This window comes from Aspergillus nidulans, chromosome V (assembly GCF_000011425.1).
Source record: "Aspergillus nidulans FGSC A4 chromosome V".
Taxonomy (NCBI): domain Eukaryota; kingdom Fungi; phylum Ascomycota; class Eurotiomycetes; order Eurotiales; family Aspergillaceae; genus Aspergillus; species Aspergillus nidulans.
This window is the reverse complement of record NC_066261.1, coordinates 1,573,008-1,598,181: the sequence shown is the minus strand read 5'-3', so window position 1 is coordinate 1,598,181 and position 25,174 is coordinate 1,573,008. Positions and strand designations below refer to the sequence as shown.

Sequence of the window (25,174 nt, the reverse complement as noted above, 5' to 3'; positions counted from 1 at the left end):
CCTCTGAAGGGTCAGGTTGGAGGTCTGAGCCCTTGTTCACTTCTAGAGAGCAGATGAATTCCGTCAACTCATAGTGCTCAAAGCGCTGCTTCCGTACTTCCACTCCGTATTTAGCCCCCGGGTAAATTGCCGACGTTGTTTCTCGTCGGTCTTCCACCCGAACACCGAGCATGAGATAGACATATATGAATGCATGTTAGCTGAGGGCCGGCATCTCAAGTATCTGTAGATTTAAAGAACCAGAGCCCATCATGTCAGTACATGCAAACGGAAAGACCCCTACTCAACCTTTCAGCCAGTCCCCTTTTCGTACTCGCACCGACCTCCAAGATGCCTGTAAGGCGCTCCTCGATCCTCTTATACCCCGCTTCACCCCTGGGGGCAGCCGCGTAAAGATTGGATCATCGACCACCAGGTTTGATGAAGGGGGCGCACAGATTGAGGGCTTCGCTCGTCCCTTATGGGGTCTTGCTGCCCTTCTCGGCGGTGGTTGTGATTATGCGGAAGCCTCTCGATGGCGCGATGGCTTCATACAAGGAACAGACCCTGAGAGCCCAGAGTACTGGGGGGACATTGAAGACATGGACCAACGCATGGTGGAGATGTGCCCAATCGGTTTCTCACTGGCCGTTGCACCGCATGTATTCTGGAATCCATTGACCGACAAACAGAAGGAGAACGTTGCGAAGTGGCTAGCAAGCATTAATGAACGAGAGATGCCGAACACAAATTGGTATGTAGTTCCCCAAGATTACTTTATGGCCGACGGCGCTCACAGAGAACACCGCATATAGGCTATGGTTTCGAGTCTTTGCTAATCTGGGCCTGCGAAAGAACGGAGCACCGTACTCACTTGCTCGTATTGAGGCTGATATGGATCACTTGGATACCTTCCATGTAGGCGGAGGTTGGAGCAATGACGGCCCCAAGAGCCACCACCAGATGGATTATTACTCGGGTTCGTTCGCAATTCAGTTTCTGCAGCTGCTTTATTCCAAATTGGCCGCGGACTTTGACGAGCCTCGTGCGGAACGATACCGAGCCCGCGCCAAAGAATTCGCGCTCGATTTCGTGTACTATTTCGACCCTGATGGGAGGTCAGTACCCTTTGGACGGTCCATGACATACCGATTCGCGATGGTTGGTTTTTGGGGTGCCCTAGCTTTTGCGGACGTCACTCCTCCTGCGCCGCTCACATGGGGGATGGTGAAAGGCATCTTGCTTCGGCATTTCCGCTGGTGGGCCACGCAGGAAGACATATTCAATAATGATGGAACTTTGAATCTCTCGGGTACTCGTACGCCAACATGTACCTAACCGAGAACTACAACTCCCCGGGCTCCCCATACTGGTGCTGCTTGTCCTTCGTGCCGCTTGTGCTGCCCGATACGCATCCTTTCTGGGCGGCCGAGGAGGAAGCGTATCCGTCACTCTCAGCGGTAGCAGCCCTCAAATATCCCAAGCACATCATTGTACACCGAGGAGGACATACCTTCCTTCTTTCATCAGGACAAGCTTGCCACTATCCGGTCAGAGCGATTCAGGCAAAGTATGGGAAATTCGCATACAGTGCCTCTTTCGGCTATTCCGTGCCAACCGGGGGCTATCAGCTGGAGCAGCATGCTCCTGACAGCATGCTGGCCCTTTCTGAGGATGGAGGCGACATTTGGCAGACACGGAGGGTCGTGGAAAATGCACGCATCGAGTACCGCGAGAATCTGCCTGTTCTGATCTCGGAATGGCGGCCATGGACAGATGTTGTCGTCGAAACGTTCTTGATTCCTCCTGCTGAAGGAAGCGAGAACTGGCACATCCGCGCTCATCGTGTTCGGACCAGTCGTGATCTCCAAAGTTCGGAAGGAGCGTTTGCAATCTATGGATGCCAGAGTAGCAACGGCCGTTTCCTCCAACCCTTCAAGGAACCCCTCAACCCGCTATCTGAAGGGACTTCAGCTGCACCCCAGAGTGCACTTACGGTTTCCTCAGCAGGAGCTGTAGGTATTGTGGAATTACAACCAAGCACAGATCGTGCAGGGAGGGTGGTCTTAGCGGACCCCAATTCGAACCTTCTTCACGGCCGTACTCTGCTGCCATCCCTAGGTGCTGACCTGAAATCAGGTACGCAGACCTGGTTTGTGACGGCCGTGTTTGCTTTGCCGGCGCATGGAAATGGCAATGGCGAAAACTGGAAGAATATCTGGATCGATAGATGGAATAAACGGCCAGATATTCCGGGGTGGTTAAAGGAACTGATGAGAGGATGAGCCCAATAGAATCCGAGACGATGTTGTAGTTGAGGTGAAGGACGCCGAAGCTTAGACTGGTAGCATTGAAGGGCTCCAGAGAGTAATTGCACGTGTTCAACTCCACGAGAGAGCTGGTGTGAAGCCTTCTCCTGCTCCTCTTCCTTCTCATGAATGTGACGCAACATGAATTTCTGGGTATATCTTCTTATTTCTTTTCTCTGATGATATCAACCAAGTCAAGATTGATAGGCGTCCTGTTTCCCTAGATTTATCATCCTGCTTGCTGCCTAGCAGTCTTTCCATTCTCATCAACTATCACCCAACTCAGGAGCCAGGATAATCTCGCCGAAAAACAAATACACCTATCGACCGTAGTTCAGTCAACTTTGGCCTCAATATTCCCGAGTAGGCAGCAGATAGCATCACCCTTTCATATTCTTGGACTACGACGTCGACGCCTAGGGTAGCATCTTTCAGGCTTAAGTGACATCTGATCTCCCCCATTATAGATACTCGGCAGATGGCATACTCTTAGCCGCTGTCTGGTAGGAAGACGAAGCTGGAGGCTGGAAAGCTGGAGATGGACCCGTTTGGAAGTCTAGGAGACACAAATTAGCTGGGAAAATGACTGGGCATGTAACCTTGTTCATCCTTCATCAACTAAATTAGAATCTGTGATGGGGTGGATGGAGACAAAGTACAGGCCGACAGAGTGAATAGAAGATGTTGGGACCTGTCTTCGTTCAACCGCTCTTCTCTTCCTACTCTGATCCTCGTTTCCCTTATTTCACCTCCCTCTTGAGAACACAAACATCTCTATCATCCTCGATCAAAAAAAGTATCAATATCTGCTAATGGCCACTCAATGCACTTGTTAAATCGCCTACCCTTTCCAAAGGTAGCCTTGACAAAAGTCCGTGTCTATCTAGGTGAGTTTAACCAACGAACTGCTGCGAATAAATGTCTAAGATAAGCCGTTTGCATATCCTCAGGTCTTCAAAAACTGCGCTAGCGACAATCGAGGCACCCATCTCTGCTTAACGCCAATCGCCTACCTTGCCTGAGCTCAGTCGTGGCCGCCACCCCTATCGCCGCAAATACCTGCTCTTCTGACATCGCTGTGAGGGCGGCAATTGAACATCTAAAAGCTTTGGAACCGTGCACGGATTTTTGCTACTCCGCCGGCGCTACCTCTCGTGGCGTACTTGGCCATTTGGCTGGCAGCCCTTGGCGGCCACCATGACCTCTTTACGCCTCATTGAACAAGTCCTACTCCGGATTGCGTGTCACTGGAATTGCCGCTTAGTGGTGGAATGAAATTCAGCAGTGCCCTGGGCATTGGCTTATTGTCGTTCGTATGGAGAGTTTTGGCATTGGTATTCTAGCGCTTGCGCTCTTGCCACTCAGACGGGAATCCCCACAGATCGTGGTGAAAGGTATTGGATCTTGATTCTCCTTCCAATCCGGGGTTGGGTCTTTCTGGGGTACGACTGAAGTCTGCATTCGAGGCCAATACTGCCAAGTTCAGTTCAAGGCAGGCTAAATCCGAAAAATATACACCAATCACCTCTCGCCGGTAGATCTCGAGCGAGTCGCGCTGCTTCCCCGCGAACAAAACCGATATTGAACTTTTGCCTTTTTCCCCGGCGTTTCATCCAAGACCTCACATTTTCAGACCCTAGCGGCAGTCAACCCGTGCTACCCCATCTTCTGCCATCCTCCACTGGTCCTCGTGATGATTAGGCTCTCCATACTAGCTTCTGTGGGGTCCTGTCCCAGTTTCCCCGGCTGATAATTTGCTCCCATCTCGGCGTGACCTCCTTTTCCTCACAGACCCCTGCCACAGTCAACGCTCACCCATGCCCAGACGGGAATTGATATGCCATCCCCTCCTTCGCGAGGTCACTGGATTGCTGAGTTCTGGCTCGATGCCAAGTTGAACCGACTATGAGCTGTTGACAAGGTTGCTGTCCATAGGATTCGTGGAATCCAGTTTTTGCGCCCTCTCTCAGATTTCTCCGCCGACTTTCTATCTTGATATTCACTAAGTCAGAGGCCGACGTGTTGATTGTGCTGCTACTGTTGGCCCGTCGGCTATCTAGCATGGCTCGCTTGAAGTCCTATAACTATGCGGGCCGACCCCCTGTCGGGACCTTTTTGGAACAGGATCTCATATAAATCTGAGCCGGGGTCGCTTTGAGCTTTCAGAAGCATTGTTATTGAGAGTCTGCGACGGTACGCGCTCTAGGGACAGTTGGCAAAACAGATAACGCTGCCTTGGTCCCATCACACGTTTTTCTTGACCTCGACATTTGCCTTGGACGATCCAAAGAACGCGCATAACCGGCCAAAATGTCCTTCCTTCTCAGAAAGCTCGTCCACAATGAGGCGATGCGAACAGACCCACGTGAGATATACGGGTGGAGGGTGTATGCATTGGCTTGCTCGGTGAGTTTCATTGCCCCAGGCTACTATCTTGTGCTCATTTATCATTCAGGCATGTTTCGGCGGCATGTTGTTTGGCGTGGAAACTGGAATCATCGGCGGTGTCCTCACAATGGACACGTTCAAAGCGTAAGCTGTTCGTCCATTCCGTTTTCCCTGTGACTGACGCAGTCGACAGAAAATACGGGTTGAATGAGTTGGGTGACACGGGAAGAGCTAATCTTTCCGCCAACATCGTGTCAACCCTTCAAGCTGGATGTTTCTTTGGTGCTCTCGCAGCGTCTTGGGTGGCTGATAAATATGGAAGACGGCTTGGCCTGATCGCCGCTTCTTTTGTAGCGCTCGTGGGAGTCATCATGCAAGTTGCGGCGAGCGGTCACCTGGAAGCTATGTATATTGGACGGTTAGATCCCTGTCCCTCGAAAAAAAAAAATAAAATAAAAATTGACATCTAACTTCCAATAGCCTGCTCTGTGGTATAGGTGTCGGCTTCGCGTCTATGGTCAATCCACTCTATGTCTCGGAAAATGCCCCTCGAGCCATCCGTGGTGGTCTCACAGGTCTATACCAACTGTTCATTACAATGGGAATTATGCTTGCTTTTTGGATCAATTACGGCTCCCTGCTTCACATCTCCGGCGCAGGTCAGTACCTCGTCCCGCTAGCCATGCAAGGTCTTCCGGCAATCCTCCTCCTCGTCGGCATGCTCCTCTGCAATGAATCCCCTCGGTGGCTAGCCAAGCAAGACCGCTGGGAAGAAGCACGCGCAACACTATCCCGCGTCCGCAACCTCCCATCGACTCACCCCTACGTCGAGAACGAATTTCAAGACATCGTCCGCCAGCTCGAATTCGAACGCCAGCTCATCAGCGGCTCTAGCTTCGTCGACCTCCTCAAGGAAATGTGGTTCATCCCCGGAAACCGCAAGCGAGCTCTCATCAGCATCTGGCTCATGATCTGCCAACAGATGACAGGAACTAATGCAATCAACTACTACGCTCCCCAGATCTTTGAGAACCTCGGAATCACCGGCAGTGCCAACGGCCTCTTCGCCACAGGCGTGTACGGCATTGTCAAGGTCGTCGGTTGCGCGTGCTTCCTCGTCTTCGTCGCTGACTCTCTTGGCCGTCGCCGTTCCCTCCTCTGGACGTCCATCGCCCAAGGCCTCGCAATGCTCTATATCGGGTTATATGTTCGCATTGCACCCCCCAAAGAGGGTGAGCCCGTTATTCCTGCTGGCTACTTTGCACTCGTCTGCATCTTCCTCTTCGCCGCATTCTTCCAGTTCGGCTGGGGCCCTGTTTGCTGGATCTATGTCTCTGAGATCCCGACAACGCGGCTCCGCAGTTTGAATGTTTCCTTTGCTGCTGCCACACAGTGGCTGTTCAACTTTGTTGTTGCGCGCGCTGTGCCTAACATGCTGGCTACCGTGGGTGCCAATGGTTATGGGTACATTTTCCTCATCTCTATACGCCATATGGTCACTGAACTAACAATCTATTTAGGGCGTATATCATATTTGCTTGCTTCTGTTTCTCCATGTTTGTCTTCGTTTGGTTCTTCGTCCCGGAGACAAAGGGTTGGTTCCTCCATTTCTTTTCCTTCATCCATCGTACTGCATTGTTCGACTTTCAAACTAACATGGGCATCAATAGGTCTCTCTCTCGAGAAGATGGACGACCTCTTTGGCATCAGCCATGGCAGCACAAAGGAGAGCGCCGATGAGAGCCCTGCCGAGAAGCAAGAGGAGATTCGCATTGAGAAGACGGCCTAGAGGTATTGAGATACCTTGGGTCTCGTGCGGGGGTCTTTATTGTTGTTCCAAATTAAGGAGAGTGGGAGCGAAGTCTTTCCCAGATCATGAATGATGCACTTAGTCACCTGAGCAGCTACGAGTTAGTAGGGTAATGTGGTAATGGATCGTTGCCTTGCTGTTGCTATTGTCATCGCTTTCATTATTTTCATCAAGTCATAAATATATACACTACTCCGGGTTCCTTTTTTGTTCCCCACTTAGATATCTGTAAGCTTCGCGCTTACTTAACGTACTCCATATGCCTTTGTATGCACAAAAGATAATAAGTACAAGGAGCTGAGCCCCCTCTAAAAAGCAAAATAACATGGAAAGGATGCAAAACGCAGTCGAGTAGGCATGGAGTCAAAATCGCCGCTATCATGCTAAACGCCTCTGCCTGCCTGGTATGGTGAGAAACGAAGAAATGCACATAGACAAAAGAACAGAATTGAAGAACAAAGTTGTGCAAATACCGAGAAGTGAGATGTGGAGATATATCAGAGGCCAAAACAAAGCAACTAGACCAGGACTCCGAATGCATGCAAGGAAGAGAACGCTGAGAGGCAAGAGCGAAGGAGACGCAACACATTGTTGTATGGATAATAGGACGGGAAATGATATGGGTAAGGAAGAGGTATGTATGCCAGTGAGCGGACAGCGACATCAGAAGCCCCTTCTACGAATGCCTGCAGCCGTTTGGCTTTGAAGTCTTTGAGACTGGCTCCGCGTCATACGGCGCGACGGCCCGTCATCGAGACTCAAACTGCCAAGACCAGGACCGAGCTCCGAGCGTCTCGGAGAGAACAGAACTTCGTTAGCGGTACTGTTTCGCCCGTAGCGGATATTTCTAATGGTGTTGTTTGTTGTTGCGGTGGCTGTCGTCATCGTAGTTTCTGTGTCTGAGTCGCGGTCAAAGTCAGGATCCGAGGCATCGGCTTCTTGGTGTTTGAGGCTATTCAGGCTGAAGCTGTGTCGGTTGGCGTTGCCGTTGAATGAGCCGCCATGTGGGGAGAGAGGAAGTTGATATTGTGGCGAGAGTTCTGGCTTGTGCGCCTGTGTCAGGAAGCTTGACCCAGCTGCGGTGGATCCGAAGGAGAGGGCCGGAGGTGCGTGGGAGGAAAGAGAGTTGAAGGATTGGTTGTTTGATTGTCTGCTGATTCGTGAATTTGGCGAATCGCCAGCAATGGTATCTCCACCCGAGGATGACGGTCGACCTGCTTGGCTTCTCTTCGGTGAGAGCACATCGGGAATAAGGGAGGTTTGGTAGATAGCTAATAGCCCTAGCGCCTCCTGGACAGCCATAAAGATCAGAAGGAGCTTTCCGTATCTGTCGAAGTAATGTCGTTCAAGGAATGCTCCTGGGAGATATCCACCGAGATGTACTGCTGCGGCAAGCTCTGCAACATAGACAAGAAGTTCCATGCCATTCCATTGTACGATAGGTTGCTTTACCCCCTCCAGAAGAGCAAAGCCAGCGAGTAGGCTAGCACATCCTAGAGAGGCAACTTCAATATAGTCGCCGGGGACGGTCACAAGCTCGTACTGCGAGAGACTCCACGCAGTAATCGACACGAGTAGAAGACCAAATCGAACACACTGAGATATGAAGACCCCCCGCATGTTTGCAGAGCGCGATGGCTGAGTATCCAGATGTGCCTGCTGTGGTCTCTGCCAATCATGCTCATCATTATCTGGTGATTTGATGGTAAAAGCTCGATCAAAAAGATTCTCCAGCCCTGTGGAGGCATGATCGGTCACTGGAAAGAATTTAGGAGGCGCGAATACAGCATCTGGAGAGGCCGTTTTGCGCCTCCAATCAGCGGACGATTGAGCAGGGCTGCGATGAAAAGGATTGCGCTCAACGACCTGTTCGATTGGTTTTGGTCTCTTTGAGGACTGGCTTCGCAAGCTCCATGATGGCGGCACTGGAGCGGGAGGAAGAGATCCGTAAAAAGGAGTAGGGCCGGAAAGGAGAGACTGTCGCTGGTCGCGTTGATGAACAGTTGAGGCTGGTTGGAAACTATGCTGTATAGACGGAGTCCAGTCCATGTCGTCGACCTCGGGCGGTGGCGTCGGAATGGCGCGCTCCTCCCGAGCGCTCTGCGGAGTTGCCAGCCTTTCAATAGGAAAGCGGGGTGTTATCTGCTGAGAGATTTCATGGGGGGTGTAGAAGGGCTGTTTCGTGTCAGTGGTCAATCGAGGAGATGCCTCCGTTTTCCGAACTGGGGTTGTCATTGGAGTAGTTTCAGCCCAATTGACCAGTGGTCGAGTGTTATAGCAGACGATGCGCCGCGATATGATGACAGACTAAAGTATGTCAACACTCTTTAGTGAAATGGTACCAAGAAGGTGGTCCTACCAAAACTGTAAAAAAAAACATGAAGAGATGTAGAGCAGGCGGCAGCGTGGCATCAAGGCCGCTAGACGAGGGATCCCTAAGGACGGCCCAAAACGCGCACCGCACGACCATGACAATAAGCTGGACTTTATAGTATTCACCTAGTCCCAAGAAGCGGCCGCCTCTCCCTTCAACCTTTAAGCGCAGCTTCGGGTTATACCACAGCGAAAATATGCCGGCCACAAGAGACAAGCCTGCATAGGGTCCCAAGTCCACAGGACCATCAGATGGTAGATGAAGCGTTTGGAGGACTTGTCTAATGCGTGGAACGACCACATGCGACATTGAGAAACCATCCGAGTCTCGTAATGATTTTTCGACAGGCAGTGCATTGGTCAAGTCCCAGGCAAGTTGACCTGCAATGCTAGCCCAGTAACAGATAGCACCGGCAAACACCAAAAGACTCCTCCAGTTCCATTGTCGCGCTTTGCGCGCTGCTTTTCCTGCTTTACTCCTGTCCATCATTCGCCGCAGATGGTCTGACTTTGCTTCGTATCCGGCCTGGCGGATGCGCGCCTTCACACGAGGTTCACATTGATCGCACACTTGAGGATACCGCTCTTCTAGATTTTTTCGGAATTTGGGATATTCCCTTTCGTATGCGCTATAATTCGGATCGTCTGAGGGCGGGAAGTAGGATGCCAAAGCACTAGTGAAAAGGTGTTGGTTCCGCACACACTGGGCACAAAACAAGTCCGAGCCCGTCAAACCTATGTCAACGGATTCAAGAGAAGATTTTGTTGGGCCGGGTGTAGGCGGATCTGGATTCGTTTCGGTGGCAGGAGGATCTGTTATATCTCCATTCTATTAAGGCAGTTTATTAGTAGTTGTACAGGGGAGAAACACAAAAGAGTGACGTACTTCGTCGAGATAGTTGACGGCCTCACAGTGTTTACATTGCCATTTTCGGAGAGGGCCTTTTCCAGGCTGTGCAGAGCGACGACCGCAATAGAAGCAGCTTAGTCGCTTCGAGAAGAGAGGAGCCATGATGTGTAGAACATTTGATGGGTGATGAAGGGCGTCGTAGCAGAGAATACGCTCTAAGAATGCAAAGAAGTCTTAACCCCGACAACACCAGGTGCACAGACCACACGTGAATCATCAATAGACCAGATCCGCCAGGAACACGTTCAGTTCATTGCAACTACACCAGCACATTCTTCATCAATTCAGTCGCAGGCGAGTGGATTGATGATTTGCTACAATTTTTGACACAATTACTTGGTCTTTTTCTTTCACGATGCCTGCGATCCTGCAACTTCACCTTCTGCCTCCCACTCTGTTCTACCACCGATCATAAAAGTTTCCTGGCATATCATACTCTCCGATCTCGCACAATTATGTCTATTTGTCTGTTATCTCTCATCGTCTCTACCCTGGCTGTCGGTTGTACTGCCTTGGGCTACGGTCTTATGGCTTTGTTACAGCTGTCGCTCCCCAGGGTAGCCGTCCTGGCCCCCCTCTTCATCGCAAGCGTCATATCACTGGTCCTGGTTCGTTCGAATCCCCGTTGCACTGAGTTCCGTGCTAAAAAAAAAAAAAAAGAAGCCAGGCTAACGTAGCAAACGTATAGCTCCTCGGTGTTTATACAATCTTCCAGAACACTCCGGTGCCCAAATGGCGTCCCAAGAGCACCCCGGTCCATCTTCTGGTCGTCCTCGGCAGTGGCGGCCACACGGCAGAGATGCTTTCTTTGCTACGGCGCGTGGACATTATTACAAACAAATGCATTTATCGGACCTATGTTGTCAGCTCCGGTGATAACTTCAGCGCTACCAAGGCGCTCGAGTTCGAATCCAGTCTCGGGGGACAGCCAGAGTCCTACGCAATCATAACAGTGCCTCGTGCCCGCCGCGTCCATCAATCCTACTTAACGGCTCCCTTCACCACTATTTTGTCTTTCTGGTCCTGTATTCTAGTTCTATGTGGGCGCCATCCGGACCAGCAGCGACACAAACGACCAGCGCAACTTACCTCGCCTTATCCGGATCTCATCATCACCAATGGCCCCGCGACAGCCGTTAGTGTTATACTAGCTGCTAGATTCTTGCGTCTTCTTGCTTCTTGCCTGAGCTTCCTATCTTTAGCCAAGTCCCACCGGCAATCTATGACCGGCAAAGGGGCGAGCGAGGCTCTGCTGCCGGGAGAATACCGACTTCGTACAGTATTTGTGGAATCTTGGGCGCGGGTGAAGACATTGAGCTTGTCGGGAAAGATTCTTCTGCCTTTCGCTGACCGATTCTTGGTTCAGTGGCCTGCGCTGGAAGGGAAGCAGGCGTGGTGGGGGATGAGGAAGACTGAATACGTTGCCGGTCTTGTGGACTGATGCTCTGCAAGACACTTTGTGCATGAGTCATTGCGACATTGAGCACGGATTTGGGTACATACCTGCAGTAGCACATCGTTGAGCCTCTGGACTATTACAGTATAGTCCAAACGGAAAGCGCCGCAGCCGAGGCCTTTCCCTCATTGCGGCTGTCGGTTGCATACTTGGGATCCATCGAACGAATCTTACGCTTAACACACGGCTGCTCCGATGTACACGGAAGTTGCACTGTATACCACTGTAGCTATATGTCCAGTGTATTGGTAGACCTCTTGTGCAACCCGTACATGTGCCCGCTGCTTACTCCAACGTAAGCCCCTCATATACCCCGCATCTGACCAGAAGCGATTACCATAAACCTCGCCCTCAATTCATCAACCTCATTTTTAGAACATACCATCATCATGCCATACGCGCTACAAAACCGCAATGTCCTCGTCTCTGCGGGCTCTAGGTACCCTACTGACCCCAAATGATCCCAACATGTCTCTTAGCAGCGCACCCAAAGGCGACACTCAACAATTGCTAATCCACTATTTTCTTATTTTTTAGAGGATTAGGAGCGGTCGTCGCCCAGAAGTTTGCTGCCGAAGGCTGCAACGTCGCAATCAATTACTTCTCTAGCAGGGATGCTGCGGAAAAAGTCGCATCAGATATTCGAGCGCAGTATAATGTCAAGATCATATTGATTCAGGGTGTACGTTCCCATTGGCTTGCATTGCCACAGTTTGTCTGCTCGCGCGGATTACGGTGGTATTGGCGTTCTGATTGAAGGTCTGCGTTTGTATAGGATGCGAGTATTCAGAGTGAATGTCAGAGCATGGTGCAGACTACGATCGAGCAACTTGGAGGTCTGGATATTCTGGTTTCGAATGCTGTGGGTTCTCGTCCTTGGTCAGAGCCTTGTATATGGAGGAATGTGCTAATGAATTGAAAGGGCTGGACCAAAGTTACGACGTTCAACGACTTGGATGCCATGAATGAGGAAGACTGGGATAAGGTAGGTAGCAGTCGGTGATCTAAGTCATATACATGCGGCTAACAAAGGTTTACAGTGCTGGTCTGCCAATGTGAAAGGTCATCTATGGCTCTTCAAGGCGGCACTTCCTACGTTCAGAGCCAATCCGGACGGTGGTGTCTTCCTACTCACCTCATCAGCAGCGGTAAATATCCTTGCTCTAGGAAGTAACAGTAATGCTCACTGACATACCGCAAGGCCGTTTCTGCGTCAGGAAGTAGTCTGCCATATTCTGTCACGAAAGCGGCAGGTATGGGATATGACCTCAGGAATATGAGTGTATGGAGATGACTAAACGAAGCACAGGCTTGCATTTGGTCAAGTGCCTCGCACAGACTCAAGGAAACAAAGTCCGCGTCAATGCGGTTCTTCCAGGCCTGCTCCTGACTGAATGGGTACGTAGTAATGATTCAAGGGAATGTGGATTCAAGTGCTAAGTCAAGACCAGGGACTGCGGTTCCCCAAGGAGAAAATTGAGGCTTATAAAGCTAGAACTCCTCTTAACACCCTGGTATGGAGTCCCAGCGAAGCATGAAAAGTATTGTTTTGTGAACTAACGTTCCATGCTCACTACAAGCCTGAAGTGGAGGACACCGCCGATGCATATATCAACATAGCAAAGAACTCATCAATGACAGGACAAGCAGTTCAGATAGGTATGAGGCTATCTGAGTTTCATGTGTGCAGAATATCTAACTTCACAGATTCTGGGTTTGTGGTGAACTACTAAGCTGAGCTGTGTGGCGCAAAGATAGAAGTGAGGTGCCCTTTAGGATTGAAGATTTGAGATAATGCATGGTGTTGGTTTTACATAGTATACATTGTATTTCTTCTTCGTCCTTCAGTTGAAAGGATTGTGGAATGGAGTGAATGAAGCACCATGCGATGAGAAAGTGCGGCTGCCAATCATCCGAGCTTTGAGGGCAGCACGGAACGCATCCGTATTGGGCCGCCCTTCCACCTTCATCATATGGATTCTGACCAGCTTTTCGTCTCGAGTGAAGACATATACCCCTTTTCCTGAGTCCGATTTGACGGTGTGCTCGCCGTCTATGAAGGGCAGTCCTGGAACCAGGGCAAATGCCTCGCTCCCTTTCAACGGCTGTACTTCTTCAAATTCACTGAGAATAACCCTTCGTTGTTCAAAAGTCGGAGTAGGCCCAGATGATTCACCAAGAACCAGAGACTTGCTCCATAGCGGTCCTAGCACCCGTTCCCGCCGACTGATAGTTGTCCAGGTCCAAGTCGCCCAGTCGATGTGTTTGTCTTCCGGTTTGATCTTGGTAGCATGTATCAGGTCCCTCTGCTCAGCCGTGTACCAGCCGGCGTTTCTGTGCGGTGGGACGAACAAGCCCTCTTGGATGCCCTTCACTAAGAGTTCCGCACCTTTAGGGGCAACAACGTCCAACAGCTCAGGAACGGTGCAGGAATCAGGGTTGGGGATCTCGAAACCGGGGGAGGGAGTTTGGGCGAGGATTGTTCCGTGATCGAAATGCTGGAGGTGCAATGTCTGGAGGCTAACGCCAGTCGTGGTTCTCCCAGCTAGGAGAGTATGGTGTAGCGGCGCAGGCCCACGGAAGCTGTAATTATCTCAGTTGGCATGGACCGGTAAGGTTGAGCTCCACCATGTCCGTACTTACTCAGGAAGTAACGATGGGTGCACATTCAATCCACCGTATCTAGCACCGTTGAGTATTCGCGGGGGCACAAAAAGACCAAACGATACGGCCACTATGAGATTGATCGGTCCATGGGGGTACACCGGGGGCTAGCATCATGAGTTTGTGTGTGACTATGTTGGTGAATACCAGGTTCTAGATACCTGCCATCCCGTGAAGGTGTCAACTTCGTGGATAGGGAGACCTAAGTCTGATGCGACGAATTTGATTGGAACTGTCGAAGCATTGTATCAGCAACAAGCCGTCTCACATAGCGTTCTCCACCATGAACCACCTTCTCGTATTTGTTTCATGCCTCTTCCCACCCTTTTCCCGGGCCTACAGACGACATCGATAGAAGCGATCCGATCGGGCCGTTTCTTGTGTTCATCATGGAGAGCTTTCAAAGAAGCTATACTAAAATGATCGGAACCGCAGAAAAGTATTCGGAGCGGATCGTAGGCCCTCGTAGATAATAATCGTGGTGCAAAAGAGGGACGAAAGCGGGTCTGCCGCAACGAGCATAGCAGGCTCGAACCTCTTGGAAGAAACATTGTTGCGCAGTCGCCGCAACTTGTTTAGTCTGGGGTAGTCGTGAAGCTCCGAAAGCTCTCCGACTGGCAATCTACCGGGACACGTGATGTCACAGCCCACTGCAAGCCAGATTGCGGGGGATGAGGTATGAACGAGAACAACGTCCTGGCAATGACATTGTGGGCTGGCCTTTGCTGAGATGCCATGTCGGAGGACGATTTTTCGTCTGTAGTGCCGGCGCAGCTATCGTTTCTTGCCATCTACAATCCCTTACTCGGAACGACTGATGAAACGATCGAAGAGCAAATTGTCTTCTACACCTCGAGGTCCAGCATTTTGCGACGACAAGATAGCTCTGCTGCGACTGACAATAAAGAGCCTGGCGATGACTTGAATGAGAGGTTACGCCAGGTTGGCCTGGCGCAGGGCATGGTAACCTTCGCAAGGTGGGAACCGCTACTTGCGAACATGTTAGAGTAGGTGCTAAGAGTCGTGAAGGAATTTCTCAGAAAACAAAGCTGTCGATTACGTGGAGACAGAGAAGACACAAACAGTGTTGCACGAATTAGAGAAGGATTGGTGGATTCTAGCTGTGCGCACCTCCTGCATTGAAAGCGTTATCAGAACGAACGCTAAGAGCTTATAGTCTGTCGACCTGACCCGACTGCCGAATCCTAATAATAAATTCGCTTCGCAAAGAGACGCCTCTGGAGCCCTTTTTCACTACTCGTCCAGGGAAACGGCTCCTCCGCAACTCCTGATCCAACAACTGCGTCGGGCACATTCAACCTTTCTCCTTCACCATGGACCGAGTCTTCATATTCTATACGAAAATGTTGGCAGGACCACGTTTTGCCATCTCCTCGAGGATTTTTGGTTGAGATTTGCATGGAACTGGGATATTCTCCTTAGTGGAAATCCAGCTGTCGAGATCTACAATGGCATAAAGCTCGCCGTCGGCGGTGAACTTGGTATTGGGGTCGGTGAAGAGGAGTGGGGAAGCGGAGAACGAGAAGTACTTGAGGACTTTGTTTCGAGGACAGAAGGTCTCGTAGATCTTGTGGTGTCGCGATACGGTGATCCGTACGACCGCGCCGGGAGCTCTCAAGCAGCGAGCATGTCAGAGAACGATGCTGAATACGGATGGCTTGGCTCGGATGTTTATCCACGACCGTCGGACGGTGTCATATTCTCAGGTGTTGGGGCTGTCTCAAAAAGCTCACTTGTATCCATATCTCAGTGGATGGAGTGGATATACAGATATGGTGCAAATGCCTATGGAGTCGGTGAGGATCCTACATCCCCGCGTCGGCGAAGACGGAGGAAAAGAGTGCGAGCTGCGTCTTCTGGGAAGGCCACAAGCAATCAAGCACCCTTCAATGCTGCGCAGGGAGCTGTCCCAGATCGTTCATTTTCCCCAGGTATTCCCCCGCCGCTTGTTGGGGGCACGCCCCCACCTCGACCGTCTTCACAAGAACCTAAAAAAGGTGCGAAGACACAAGCAAGTGATGGAAGCTCTCAATTATCGGAAGATAAAGAAAGTGATTGGATAACAACAGGAACAGAAACATTCGTGAGGTATCTCACTCTTGGATATGGCTCGTCATGGACTCTGCCCGGGATATCCAGTGGGGCATCTAGCCCGCCGCAAATTGACGATTCTAAGAGAAACAATGCCAGTGAATCAGCTAATAAAAATGCTCAAAAAGACACGAAGGAGCTCCCAAGCCCAAAGGGTTTTCCGCGACCTGATAATTATGGTAGGTTCATTATTGGGTTACAGGACGAGGTTACCAGCCTAGATGAAGGCCTGGAGGAGCGAGCCCTATCAAAACCCTCTGCTAGCCCGACTGAAAAGATCACCAAGAGAACAATACACGTGCAGATGGCAGATTCGCAGAAAGAAACAGGTAAGCCATTGACTAGCCCGTCTATACAGTCAAAAGTCTCATAGTTCAGACTCGGTACCACTTCAGGTCGTCGTATACGTAGTAAGTCTTTGCTTTCCTGGTAGAATTATCACACGAGCTCACTATGATAGTACCGACCATTCATTTACACCTTCCTCTTCGACAGCACGACATCAACTCTCTCCGACCCCTCCATCTACCACAGCATACATCATCAGCTGGGTCCTCTCCAGAAACCACTCAGCGCCTCTACCTCGACATCAACAGCAGAAACCCGTATAAATAGCTTACCGGAGTTCAACACCAAATCCCAGAAACAAGCTAACCCGGTATATGACCTTGTCTTCGACCCACACAATCTCTCCATTCGCTCCTCCATTCCCAATATCCCAGATCTTACATCACACAACCAACGCAAAGCTGGAACCTCGTCTCTATCCCGAGTCGAAACGATAAGCATTCATCACCGTGTCCTTACCACATACATAGAAACCCGGTCCCGCCCACTTGAGCTCGAACGGACGTGCAAGACAAGCCGCGGGTGGTGGATTGTTTGGGTCCGCGTTCCCACTTCAGCAGATAATCAACAAGACTCGCCCGAGTATAGTGCAGGCAAGGACAAACAACAGGAAGCCTTTATAGTCCGCCGAGCAAGCGATCACGCCGCCTTATCAGGCCACACTCGGAATGCCAGTAGTATAGGTGGTGGGAGCGGCGCCCGGTTTTTTAGGGACCTGGGCGGGGCATCGTCACCTGGATCTTCGCAAACTGTGAGGATGGATATAGCACCGGGCAAGCTAGTTGAGGGCTTGGGTCTTGACGCACGACGGTATATTGAAAATTTACTGAGCTTGAATAGATAGAACCTCGTTGGAGAAGAGATTCGTGAGATCAGCATGAAGATCAGTACGATTTTGTCCTGAAATAAGATCTGGTGATATGCGATGATCAGCCATAAGCAGAGCCTCGATACGTATTCCTTAAGCCGGCGGCCTATATCCCTGTCCGATCGTCCAGATTGAATCTGACATTTTGCCGTTGTAGCCTTGCAGCCTCATCAGCCGTACTATTTACTACGGAAAGTTAGTTGTCGAGTACACGTGTCGGCCGATGGTATGCTTGGTACAGTATGCCTAAGGCTGAACTTAACTGATGATGCTGCAGCTGGAGACGACCCACGGGCGTGCGGAAAGGAGAATAGATACGCGCCAGTTCATTACCCCGAGTCCAAGTTGTGAATGACAGGTGGCTTTCGCAATATCGTACGTACCTCTGTCTGATAGCGCGAATTTATGCGGGTTTATTAGCTTTTAGCTTGTTACTATTCTTGCTGCCCCCGTCCACTACAAGTACCGAAAAGGGACATGGTGTGCATATACTCCGTATTTTGTGGAACAGCGAATAATTGCACCGCCACGTATTTCAGCATCCTATTTCCACGAGATGTATAGCTCGTATCAAAGAGACCACAAGTATTCCGTGCAAGATGAAAATGCTTGCTCTTCAGCTGGCTAGCCCACACAGATTCGGGACGCGTTACGGGGAGGCAAGGCAGACAGAATGCCTGGTACTGGCTGCGGTTTGTCCGCATTGCCGTGAGCTTCTGTGTCTCAAGCTTTGCTCTCTCGTCATAGGCGTTTCGGAGTATTGCAATGAAATGGACGCAGAGACCGCTCATTGAGACAGGCCTGGGGATGCCTGTCATACATACAATAACGGCACTGGAATCATTGGCTGGGAGACCGACAGCACAGTCTGCGGGGTTGGAGTAGATATTGACGAAGAATGAGGAAATGCGATTGCTGAACGAAGCGGATCACCACCCTACTCTGACTGAAGCTCGACGTCTCCAGGGCCTGCTTCGAGGAGCGGCTATTTGCATTGGCGCCCGCGGTTCAGGACGACTGCCATTACTTATCCTTAGGCGCTGAAGAGAAGAACCTTGGTTTGAAAGCGGTCCGACAGGGAAAGAACTTTTGAGAGCAATGCGACACTTTTTGTGAACCCGGGTCATGCTATGCAGTGTGCATCTTTGATCCTTTCGGTCCCCGTCTAGTAAAGTTCAAGTGGACAGGGTAGATTCAGCTGCAACGTTCTTGGGTAGCGGTGCTCCAGGTTCGCTTCACCTTTCAAGCTCGCGAGTTTTCCAGTATTGATATAGAATCTGGGGAATACCCCTGCCCTACAACCATGAATATAGTTCAAACCGACAAAGTCTTTTAAATTGCGGTCCCATAGCCGAGACTCCAGTTGTCTAGCCGCTCATTTCATCAAGGACCAGCCTCAGCCTCAGGAGCCGATCCAGTGCTGTCGTGACTGTATTGAAATATGATTACATTTCTTACAGCTACTGTGGCTTGATGATGGGCTAGGCACCCGGCAACAAAAAGGAGAAAGAGAGAACCTCCTATCTTAAATCGAATGAACAAAGCATTGCCAATAATTTAACAATGATCTCTCCTAGCCCGCAGAAAGTAGACTATCGAGCGAAGATTTAGGGGCGATAAAATGTCGGAACAGAATCGTCATTTTCGTCATCGAGGAGGAAAACAAACAACCGGTCATAGCCACATACCTGCACAGCCACCTTTGTATCTTGGTAACTTGTATCGGTGTCGTTTCAGAGGCAGAGCGACAATATTAAAAGACTAATAATTTTCTTCTTTCCCGGACAAGTTATGAACGAGCTAAGTAGCTAAACTCTTTAAGGGGCCAACCAGATTATTCTTGAGTGCCGGTAAAGCGTGGTAGCTGGGAGACCAACAGCGCTGCTTAGGGAGACTCACCACTAACCGCCTCTTTCCACCTCCTCACCTTCGCTCTTCCATTTATCAAGCACCCTCCGTCCTCGTCATCTTCCTTCCCCTGGGTCTTCCACCTGCTTAACTTCGCTTTTGACCCTGTCTACTCGCTAGACTTTTATTTCACTCTCTGAACCGTCTTTCTCCCCAACTCTTCTATTTTAATCTGCGCTGCTGCGCCCAGTTTCTACACCGTACGTGGTGACCCTTTTCCCTCGGGCGTCTGACTTGTCCCTTTCCTTTCTCAACCATCCACTTTCAACAACCGCCCTTCCACTGCACACGAGATTGTTATTTCTTCCCTTTTGCTTTTGACTTCATTCTCTTTGGGTCTCAAACAATTTTCATTTCGATCGGCTAGCTGATTTTTCTACCAAGATGGCTGAGATCCGCCGCAAGCTTGTTATCGTTGGTGATGGTGCCTGCGGTAAGACCTGTCTGTTGATGTAAGTCTTCCTCCAGGTCATCTGAAGTATCCTTTCAGCATCATTTACTTACTCTATTCTTCCCGTGCAGCGTCTTCTCAAAGGGCACTTTCCCTGAGGTTAGCTTCCACATTCAGTTGCTGCCGCCCAGCGCCGTCGAACTCTGTCTATGACCTGGGTGTTCTCTTTTACGCAAACTAACGGCGATCCTCTCAGGTCTACGTCCCCACCGTCTTTGAGAACTACGTTGCCGATGTTGAGGTTGATGGCAAGCACGTCGAGCTCGCTCTCTGGGATACGGCTGGTCAAGAAGATTACGACCGTCTCCGCCCTCTCTCCTACCCTGACTCGCATGTCATCCTGATTTGCTTCGCTGTCGACTCACCGGATTCCCTTGACAACGTTCAAGAGAAGGTGAGCTTTTTTTATCTTATAAATAAAATAATACTCGCGGACACTATGCTGACCCTTGAACAAGTGGATCTCTGAAGTCCTACACTTCTGCCAGGGTCTCCCCATCATCCTCGTCGGATGCAAGAAGGATCTTCGCCATGACCCCAAGACGATCGAGGAGCTGAACAAGACCTCTCAGAAGCCTGTCACCCCCGAACAGGTAAGATCTCGAGGGAAAATGTGATTGTTTGGAACACAACTGACATATTCTGTAGGGTGAGGAAGTCCGCAAGAAGATTGGCGCCTACAAGTACCTCGAGTGCTCTGCTCGAACCAACGAGGGTGTCCGTGAGGTCTTTGAGGCTGCCACGCGTGCTGCCCTCTTGACCAAGACCCACAAGAGCAAGAAGAAGTGCAGCATCCTGTAAATTAGTCTATTCCCCTCGCCTTCGCAAAAGGTCTTTTCATGCGGAGATTATACGAACGGATAAGCGTCTCGAATATTTGGCTGTTTATGTTTTTCTTATCTTACAAGGGGAGATGGATTTGGTTTGGTGAAAGTGCCGGAGGGTGCCTGATGCGAGTGTGGTTAATATTCAAGCACTGGGCACATGAGCTTCATGGAATTATCTGGCTGTGCAGTTGGTCGACTTTCTTCTTTTGCAGACTTCTTTTTCTAGGGAGGCGTTGTCATAACCTTGTGGGCTTTTCGTTTTCTCTTGAACCGTTCTCCATAGCGCCCCCGAGGCAGCTCGATTCCCTCCGGCAAAGAGACGCTCTGTTCACTGACAGCAGGTCTGCACCACTACCTAGTAGGGATAGTGTAGACCGACGGTGTCTTCGCTTCAGCAGTTCGAGCTGGAGGGTTTGATCAAGCAAGTTGGAATTTCGTGATCTGATAGAAGATTCCTGTGCCTTTCGGATTCCCCGCCAAAGTCTATTCGCCTTTTTCCTTTGCCTTAATTATTCTTGGTTAAAGAGAATGCATGGAACTATTTACTGTTACTGGGCTGTTCGATCCCAAATCAATTATGTTCTTTTGCCAGAAACCCGTGTCGCAGCTTCTGCAATACGCTTATCAGCATCGCTTAGAATAGCATAATTGATTATAGAGAGAAGGATATTTTTTATACTATTAAAGTAGCGGTAATCCGCCGTATAGGCATGGACCGACTGCTCTCTTTGAAGTCGAGTCACTCACTAAATTGGCACGTGACCTACGTCCGCAAATTTCCCTCCCCGACGCAAACACTCGAAGGGTCCGCAATCCGCACCACACGCTCGCCATTGCCAGACCGGGCCATCCTCAGAATGCAGAAAGTCGTACGCCGGACAGCCCTGGCCCGAAACCAGGCTCAGCGCAAAGTCATTCGAGCGAACAAAGATGCCCGACACGAAGAGCTAAACGACAGCCTGCGGCAGCGGTTCGCCTACAACCGGTTCCAGCTGGACAATATCCGCGCAGAGAGGTTACGACGTCGTGAAGACTGGATGCGAGGACCGCTTGCACCTCAGCGAGATGCAGGGTTAGACGGAAAAATGTTTGGTGCTCTGAGTCCGCAAGCAATGCAGCCACCGGCTATTCCGAAACATCTGCGGAGAAAGTATATCAACTTTGCCCCGGGTGACCGGGTATGTATTATGAAGGGAAGAGATAAGGGAAAAATCAATGTGGTAACTCGCGTGGATCCGGAGAATGAGACTCTGACGGTCAAGGATTGTAATGTGGTATGTATCTGACGCCAACCCCTACTCGAGAGGTGAAGTGGATGGGAGAGTATGATGTTGTATTAATATTACCCAGGCCGACGTCTACTTTCCCGAGTGGCTCAGCGAACAATTTGGCAACAAAAGCCCCTTCCAGACCGTGCCCCTCCCCATCTCTATTGACGACGTCCGCCTCGTCGTCGCCCTCGACGACCCAGCCACAGGCGTCACCCGCGATGTCCTAGTCGAACACGTCTATGGTGGCGGCCCCCTCCTTGAACGTGAGCAGGGCATCGACACTCCTCGGCACACCCGCTACATTGCTGGCGAGGACATCGAGATACCCTGGCCGCGTCCCGAGAAGCCAACCTTCAAAGACGAGGAATGGGACACACTTCGCATGGAGGTTGAAACGCCCACCTGGGTGCCATCTCTTCATTACGCGCCCTTCCCTCCTAGTGTGCTTGATGAACTGCGAAATAAGTTCTCCAAGTACCGGACGCGCCATGATCCGGAGTTTGTGGAGCAGAAGAAGCTAGAGGACCTTAAGAAGGAGTATCTTCAGAGCAGGTCTTTGATGACGCCGAAGGGGGAGCTTATGGCTATGATTAAGCAGAAGAAGAAGGAGGAGTTGGAAAAGAGGAGAGATGCTGATGGAAATTTAATGATGGATGAGCAGACGTTGTCGTTCATTGAGATGTATATGAAGGAGAATTCGGTGACGAAGAAGACTAAGAAGATTAAGGAGGCTCAGACTGTTCGATTGAGCTAATCTTTTCTTTCGCCTCTTGTCGTCTTTCCTGTTTTCCTCCTGTCTTGTTTGCGAGCTGCTTGATTTCCCTGGGTGTATCTCTAGATTATTGTATTATAAAATATGAATGTATAAATTTAGGACTATGAGGGTACTCACCTGTTGTTTGTATGCCTCGGATATAGACCCTTTGCTTAGAGCAAGTCCGACCACAGATGCATATCCTAGAAAACGTCAGAGAAATTACATATATGGTTCTACTTTGTACTACTTCTACATGGATAGCGTCTTGGACCAGGAAGGTATGATGCAGTCATAATTCATATCTGTCATAAATAAGCAGAACTACCACCCAGATAACACCCATTTCCTAAACATGAACGACCTCCCCCTTCTCGACAACCCCCAGAGCCTCAACATCCTTCCCATCCTTCTTTCCCCCATTATCAAGTGCGCTCCCTGTAAGTCCAATGTCGCTACTCCCCACCTTATCAACGGTGTCCCTATATGCTGGAACAAAATTCACTGCAACAGCATAAGTCCACGCAAGAACCATAAACATCGTCGGCACGATAAACGCAAACCCCGTATCATTGCGCAAATCCGCAACATGTGCAAGCAGCGGTGGGATCGCCGCGCCACCACTGACACCACCCACAATGAAGCCGGACCCACGCTTGTAATGCCGTCCCAGCCCGCGGATACCCAATGCGACGATGGTGGGGAAGCATACTGATTCGAAGAACAGGGTTAGGAAGAGCATGGCGACGCCAGTCTCGTTGCGCTGTGTTGTAGACGCTGCGCAGAAGGCGACGACACCAGAAATGTAGCCGAGGAAGACCCATCGCGGGCGGATATATTTCATTAAGAAGGCACCTAGGAACCGCCCAACGGTAAAGGCTGCCTGTGCGCCGGCAAGATATTTAGAACCCGTCGAGTTGTCGACCGCGGGCCAGGTTTCGGTTGCGTAGTTAATAAAATAGGAGGCTATGGCGACTACAGGGCATAGTTAGCAAATGGGCTCAACAATCTGGTACAGTAGGTGAGCTGGGAAGCGAACCTTGGGCGCCAGTGTACGTAAATTGCGCGAAAGTGGCATGGAACAACTTATACTGCTTCCAGAATGGCTTGTCCTGTTCATCGACGTGCGTAGTGGCGACCTGGAATGCCATATCCTGATCTGTCACTTCGGGGATGGTGGACATGAAGAAAACTGCTGCCAACACGAAAACGAAGATACCAATGGCAAGGTACACCCACTGCACGCGTTTCAAAGCGTCGACCGAGTCCTCTGTGTCGGTGAAAAACACGTACGAGGCAAGGGCGGGCGCAACGACTGTGCCGATTCCATTGAATGCTTGGGCTAGGTTGATTCGGATTTCGGCATACTTTGGAGGGCCACAGACTGTGTGGGTTAGCAGGTGTTACAACTAGTATAGTGCACCAAGAATCATTACCTGCAAGGTACGGATTGGCTGCTGTCTCGAGCGACCCAAGCCCTGACCCGATGACGAATGTAGCGGCACAAAAACCTCCGAATGATCGGTTCAGACCAGCAGGCCACATGCACAGCGCTCCGATACCATAAAGAACCAGACCGAAGATAAAGACGAGCTTATATCCGTAGTGTCGGAGTAGCCAGTTTGCGTAGCCTAGGGAAGCGAGAGGGTAGGCACTAGAATACCTAGTCAGTAAGATACTCAAAACATGTTATGCGCAGTATTGAAAAGTGCATACCCAAAATATGCGGCCTGCAGTCCGGAACTTCGTGTTCGCGTAATGTTGAGTGTAACCTGAAAATGCTTGTTAAGAGTATCAAGCAACCCGTATGCGAAACCCTATGTGGTGTGAGCCGGAGGTATAGATATCGTAGCCGGCCTGGACCTGCGAGCGCGGAATACCTACCCATAAAAAAAAGAGTATAGTGACGAGCATCAGAGGCCAAAGACTCTGTCGTAATGTCAAATTTGCTGCCGATGTAGTCTTGGTATTGTCGACCCGCAACCCAGACCGGGTCTTCAAAAACCGAACGAAACCCATCTCGAGCAGGGAGTGAAGCCGAGTTGGACTTTATAATTCACACTGGGAACTGATGGTATAAATGGCGCCAAAAAGCGGCACATAAAGACGTGCAAAACCAGGCGCTCAGAGAAAGATGTACGGGCCAAAAGCAGCTGCTCACCATCCTTATGTAGTGGGTATATGCTTGGCTTGTGCAACATCATGAAGCTGCTCAACGTTGTAGCGTACTAAGGAAGCGCATTTTTGGGTAGCCAATAAGTCGCCCAGAACCCTGTGCTGCCATCCTGCGGGCACCATCTTCTCCTCATTTTCCTTCTTGGGGAGCCGCTCTTCACAGTCTGGGGTAGGGTGGACAACGGTCACTGGTGGAAGCGGACGATCACTGGCTCTAAACCTTTACCCCAGACCTCCTGAGGCACGGCAACTGTCTAGTCTGGGGAAGATCCACGGTAAGAATCCACCACTCACGCACGATCACACCCTGGAAACTCCAAGCATGTGTGTTGCCGGTTTTCTAGCCTAAAAGGCTTTGCAGGGCATTCCTCATATTTGCAGGGTCCATTCACTGACTGAGGCTGTTGACAGTCGAGTTTCATTAGTGCGGCAGAAAGCAAGTGATGGACATTCCGGAGTGTTGCTCTCTCTGCTCCCTCCCAGACCTGTTGTCTTCCATCACGGCAATACTAGAGCTGTCGAACAATGGATCGTCATCGCGGGTAATTAACGCCAATGGAATGAGATTCGG

The 25,174-nt window shown here is 50.4% G+C and overlaps 10 protein-coding genes across 10 annotated transcripts, besides 1 other annotated feature; 7 read left to right on the top strand and 3 right to left on the bottom strand.

The window, feature by feature from the left end:
• Positions 1–25,174: part of a sequence feature (contig 1.98 826..565485(-1)) that runs on past both edges of the window.
• Positions 252–2,627, top strand: ANIA_05733 (glycoside hydrolase family 154 protein; the record flags this gene model as incomplete). The annotated part of the gene is made up of 4 exons (XM_658245.2): positions 252–733; positions 795–1,297; positions 1,510–1,998; positions 2,127–2,627. The coding sequence occupies 4 exons, from the start codon at positions 252–254 to the stop codon at positions 2,207–2,209; spliced, it is 1,557 nt and encodes a 518-aa protein (XP_663337.1). The 3' UTR covers positions 2,210–2,627.
• ANIA_05734 (sugar porter family MFS transporter) lies at positions 4,599–6,465 on the top strand (the record flags this gene model as incomplete). Its single annotated transcript, XM_658246.1, has 6 exons — positions 4,599–4,694; positions 4,744–4,820; positions 4,870–5,094; positions 5,157–6,140; positions 6,197–6,270; positions 6,347–6,465. The coding sequence occupies 6 exons, from the start codon at positions 4,599–4,601 to the stop codon at positions 6,463–6,465; spliced, it is 1,575 nt and encodes a 524-aa protein (XP_663338.1).
• On the bottom strand, positions 7,150–9,871 carry ANIA_05735 (uncharacterized protein; the record flags this gene model as incomplete). The annotated part of the gene is made up of 4 exons (XM_658247.1): positions 7,150–8,793; positions 8,846–9,533; positions 9,564–9,688; positions 9,746–9,871. The coding sequence occupies 4 exons, from the start codon at positions 9,869–9,871 to the stop codon at positions 7,150–7,152; spliced, it is 2,583 nt and encodes an 860-aa protein (XP_663339.1).
• On the top strand, positions 10,225–11,210 carry ANIA_05736 (glycosyltransferase family protein; the record flags this gene model as incomplete). The annotated part of the gene is made up of 2 exons (XM_658248.1): positions 10,225–10,377; positions 10,458–11,210. The coding sequence occupies 2 exons, from the start codon at positions 10,225–10,227 to the stop codon at positions 11,208–11,210; spliced, it is 906 nt and encodes a 301-aa protein (XP_663340.1).
• ANIA_05737 (SDR family NAD(P)-dependent oxidoreductase) lies at positions 11,615–13,213 on the top strand (the record flags this gene model as incomplete). Its single annotated transcript, XM_050612261.1, has 10 exons — positions 11,615–11,664; positions 11,763–11,907; positions 12,001–12,087; positions 12,148–12,210; positions 12,266–12,373; positions 12,427–12,478; positions 12,535–12,623; positions 12,677–12,739; positions 12,806–12,884; positions 12,933–13,213. The coding sequence occupies 10 exons, from the start codon at positions 11,615–11,617 to the stop codon at positions 12,956–12,958; spliced, it is 762 nt and encodes a 253-aa protein (XP_050468203.1). The 3' UTR covers positions 12,959–13,213.
• Positions 13,070–14,440, bottom strand: ANIA_05738 (methionyl-tRNA formyltransferase; the record flags this gene model as incomplete). The annotated part of the gene is made up of 4 exons (XM_050612260.1): positions 13,070–13,808; positions 13,869–13,996; positions 14,051–14,121; positions 14,182–14,440. The coding sequence occupies 4 exons, from the start codon at positions 14,438–14,440 to the stop codon at positions 13,070–13,072; spliced, it is 1,197 nt and encodes a 398-aa protein (XP_050468202.1).
• On the top strand, positions 14,625–17,568 carry ANIA_05739 (uncharacterized protein; the record flags this gene model as incomplete). The annotated part of the gene is made up of 7 exons (XM_658251.1): positions 14,625–14,866; positions 14,919–15,012; positions 15,067–16,330; positions 16,360–16,411; positions 16,497–17,159; positions 17,418–17,443; positions 17,495–17,568. The coding sequence occupies 7 exons, from the start codon at positions 14,625–14,627 to the stop codon at positions 17,566–17,568; spliced, it is 2,415 nt and encodes an 804-aa protein (XP_663343.1).
• On the top strand, positions 19,032–20,952 carry rho1 (Rho family GTPase RHO1). The gene is made up of 6 exons (XM_658252.2): positions 19,032–19,325; positions 19,510–19,577; positions 19,648–19,675; positions 19,773–19,970; positions 20,035–20,169; positions 20,225–20,952. The coding sequence occupies exons 2-6, from the start codon at positions 19,510–19,512 to the stop codon at positions 20,375–20,377; spliced, it is 582 nt and encodes a 193-aa protein (XP_663344.1). The 5' UTR covers positions 19,032–19,325; the 3' UTR covers positions 20,378–20,952.
• ANIA_05741 (mitochondrial 54S ribosomal protein uL24m) lies at positions 21,261–22,428 on the top strand (the record flags this gene model as incomplete). Its single annotated transcript, XM_658253.1, has 2 exons — positions 21,261–21,677; positions 21,754–22,428. The coding sequence occupies 2 exons, from the start codon at positions 21,261–21,263 to the stop codon at positions 22,426–22,428; spliced, it is 1,092 nt and encodes a 363-aa protein (XP_663345.1).
• On the bottom strand, positions 22,778–24,447 carry ANIA_05742 (putative l-fucose permease; the record flags this gene model as incomplete). Its single annotated transcript, XM_658254.1, has 5 exons — positions 22,778–23,403; positions 23,468–23,812; positions 23,865–24,082; positions 24,145–24,200; positions 24,313–24,447. 5 exons carry the CDS (start codon positions 24,445–24,447, stop codon positions 22,778–22,780), a joined length of 1,380 nt encoding a protein of 459 aa, XP_663346.1.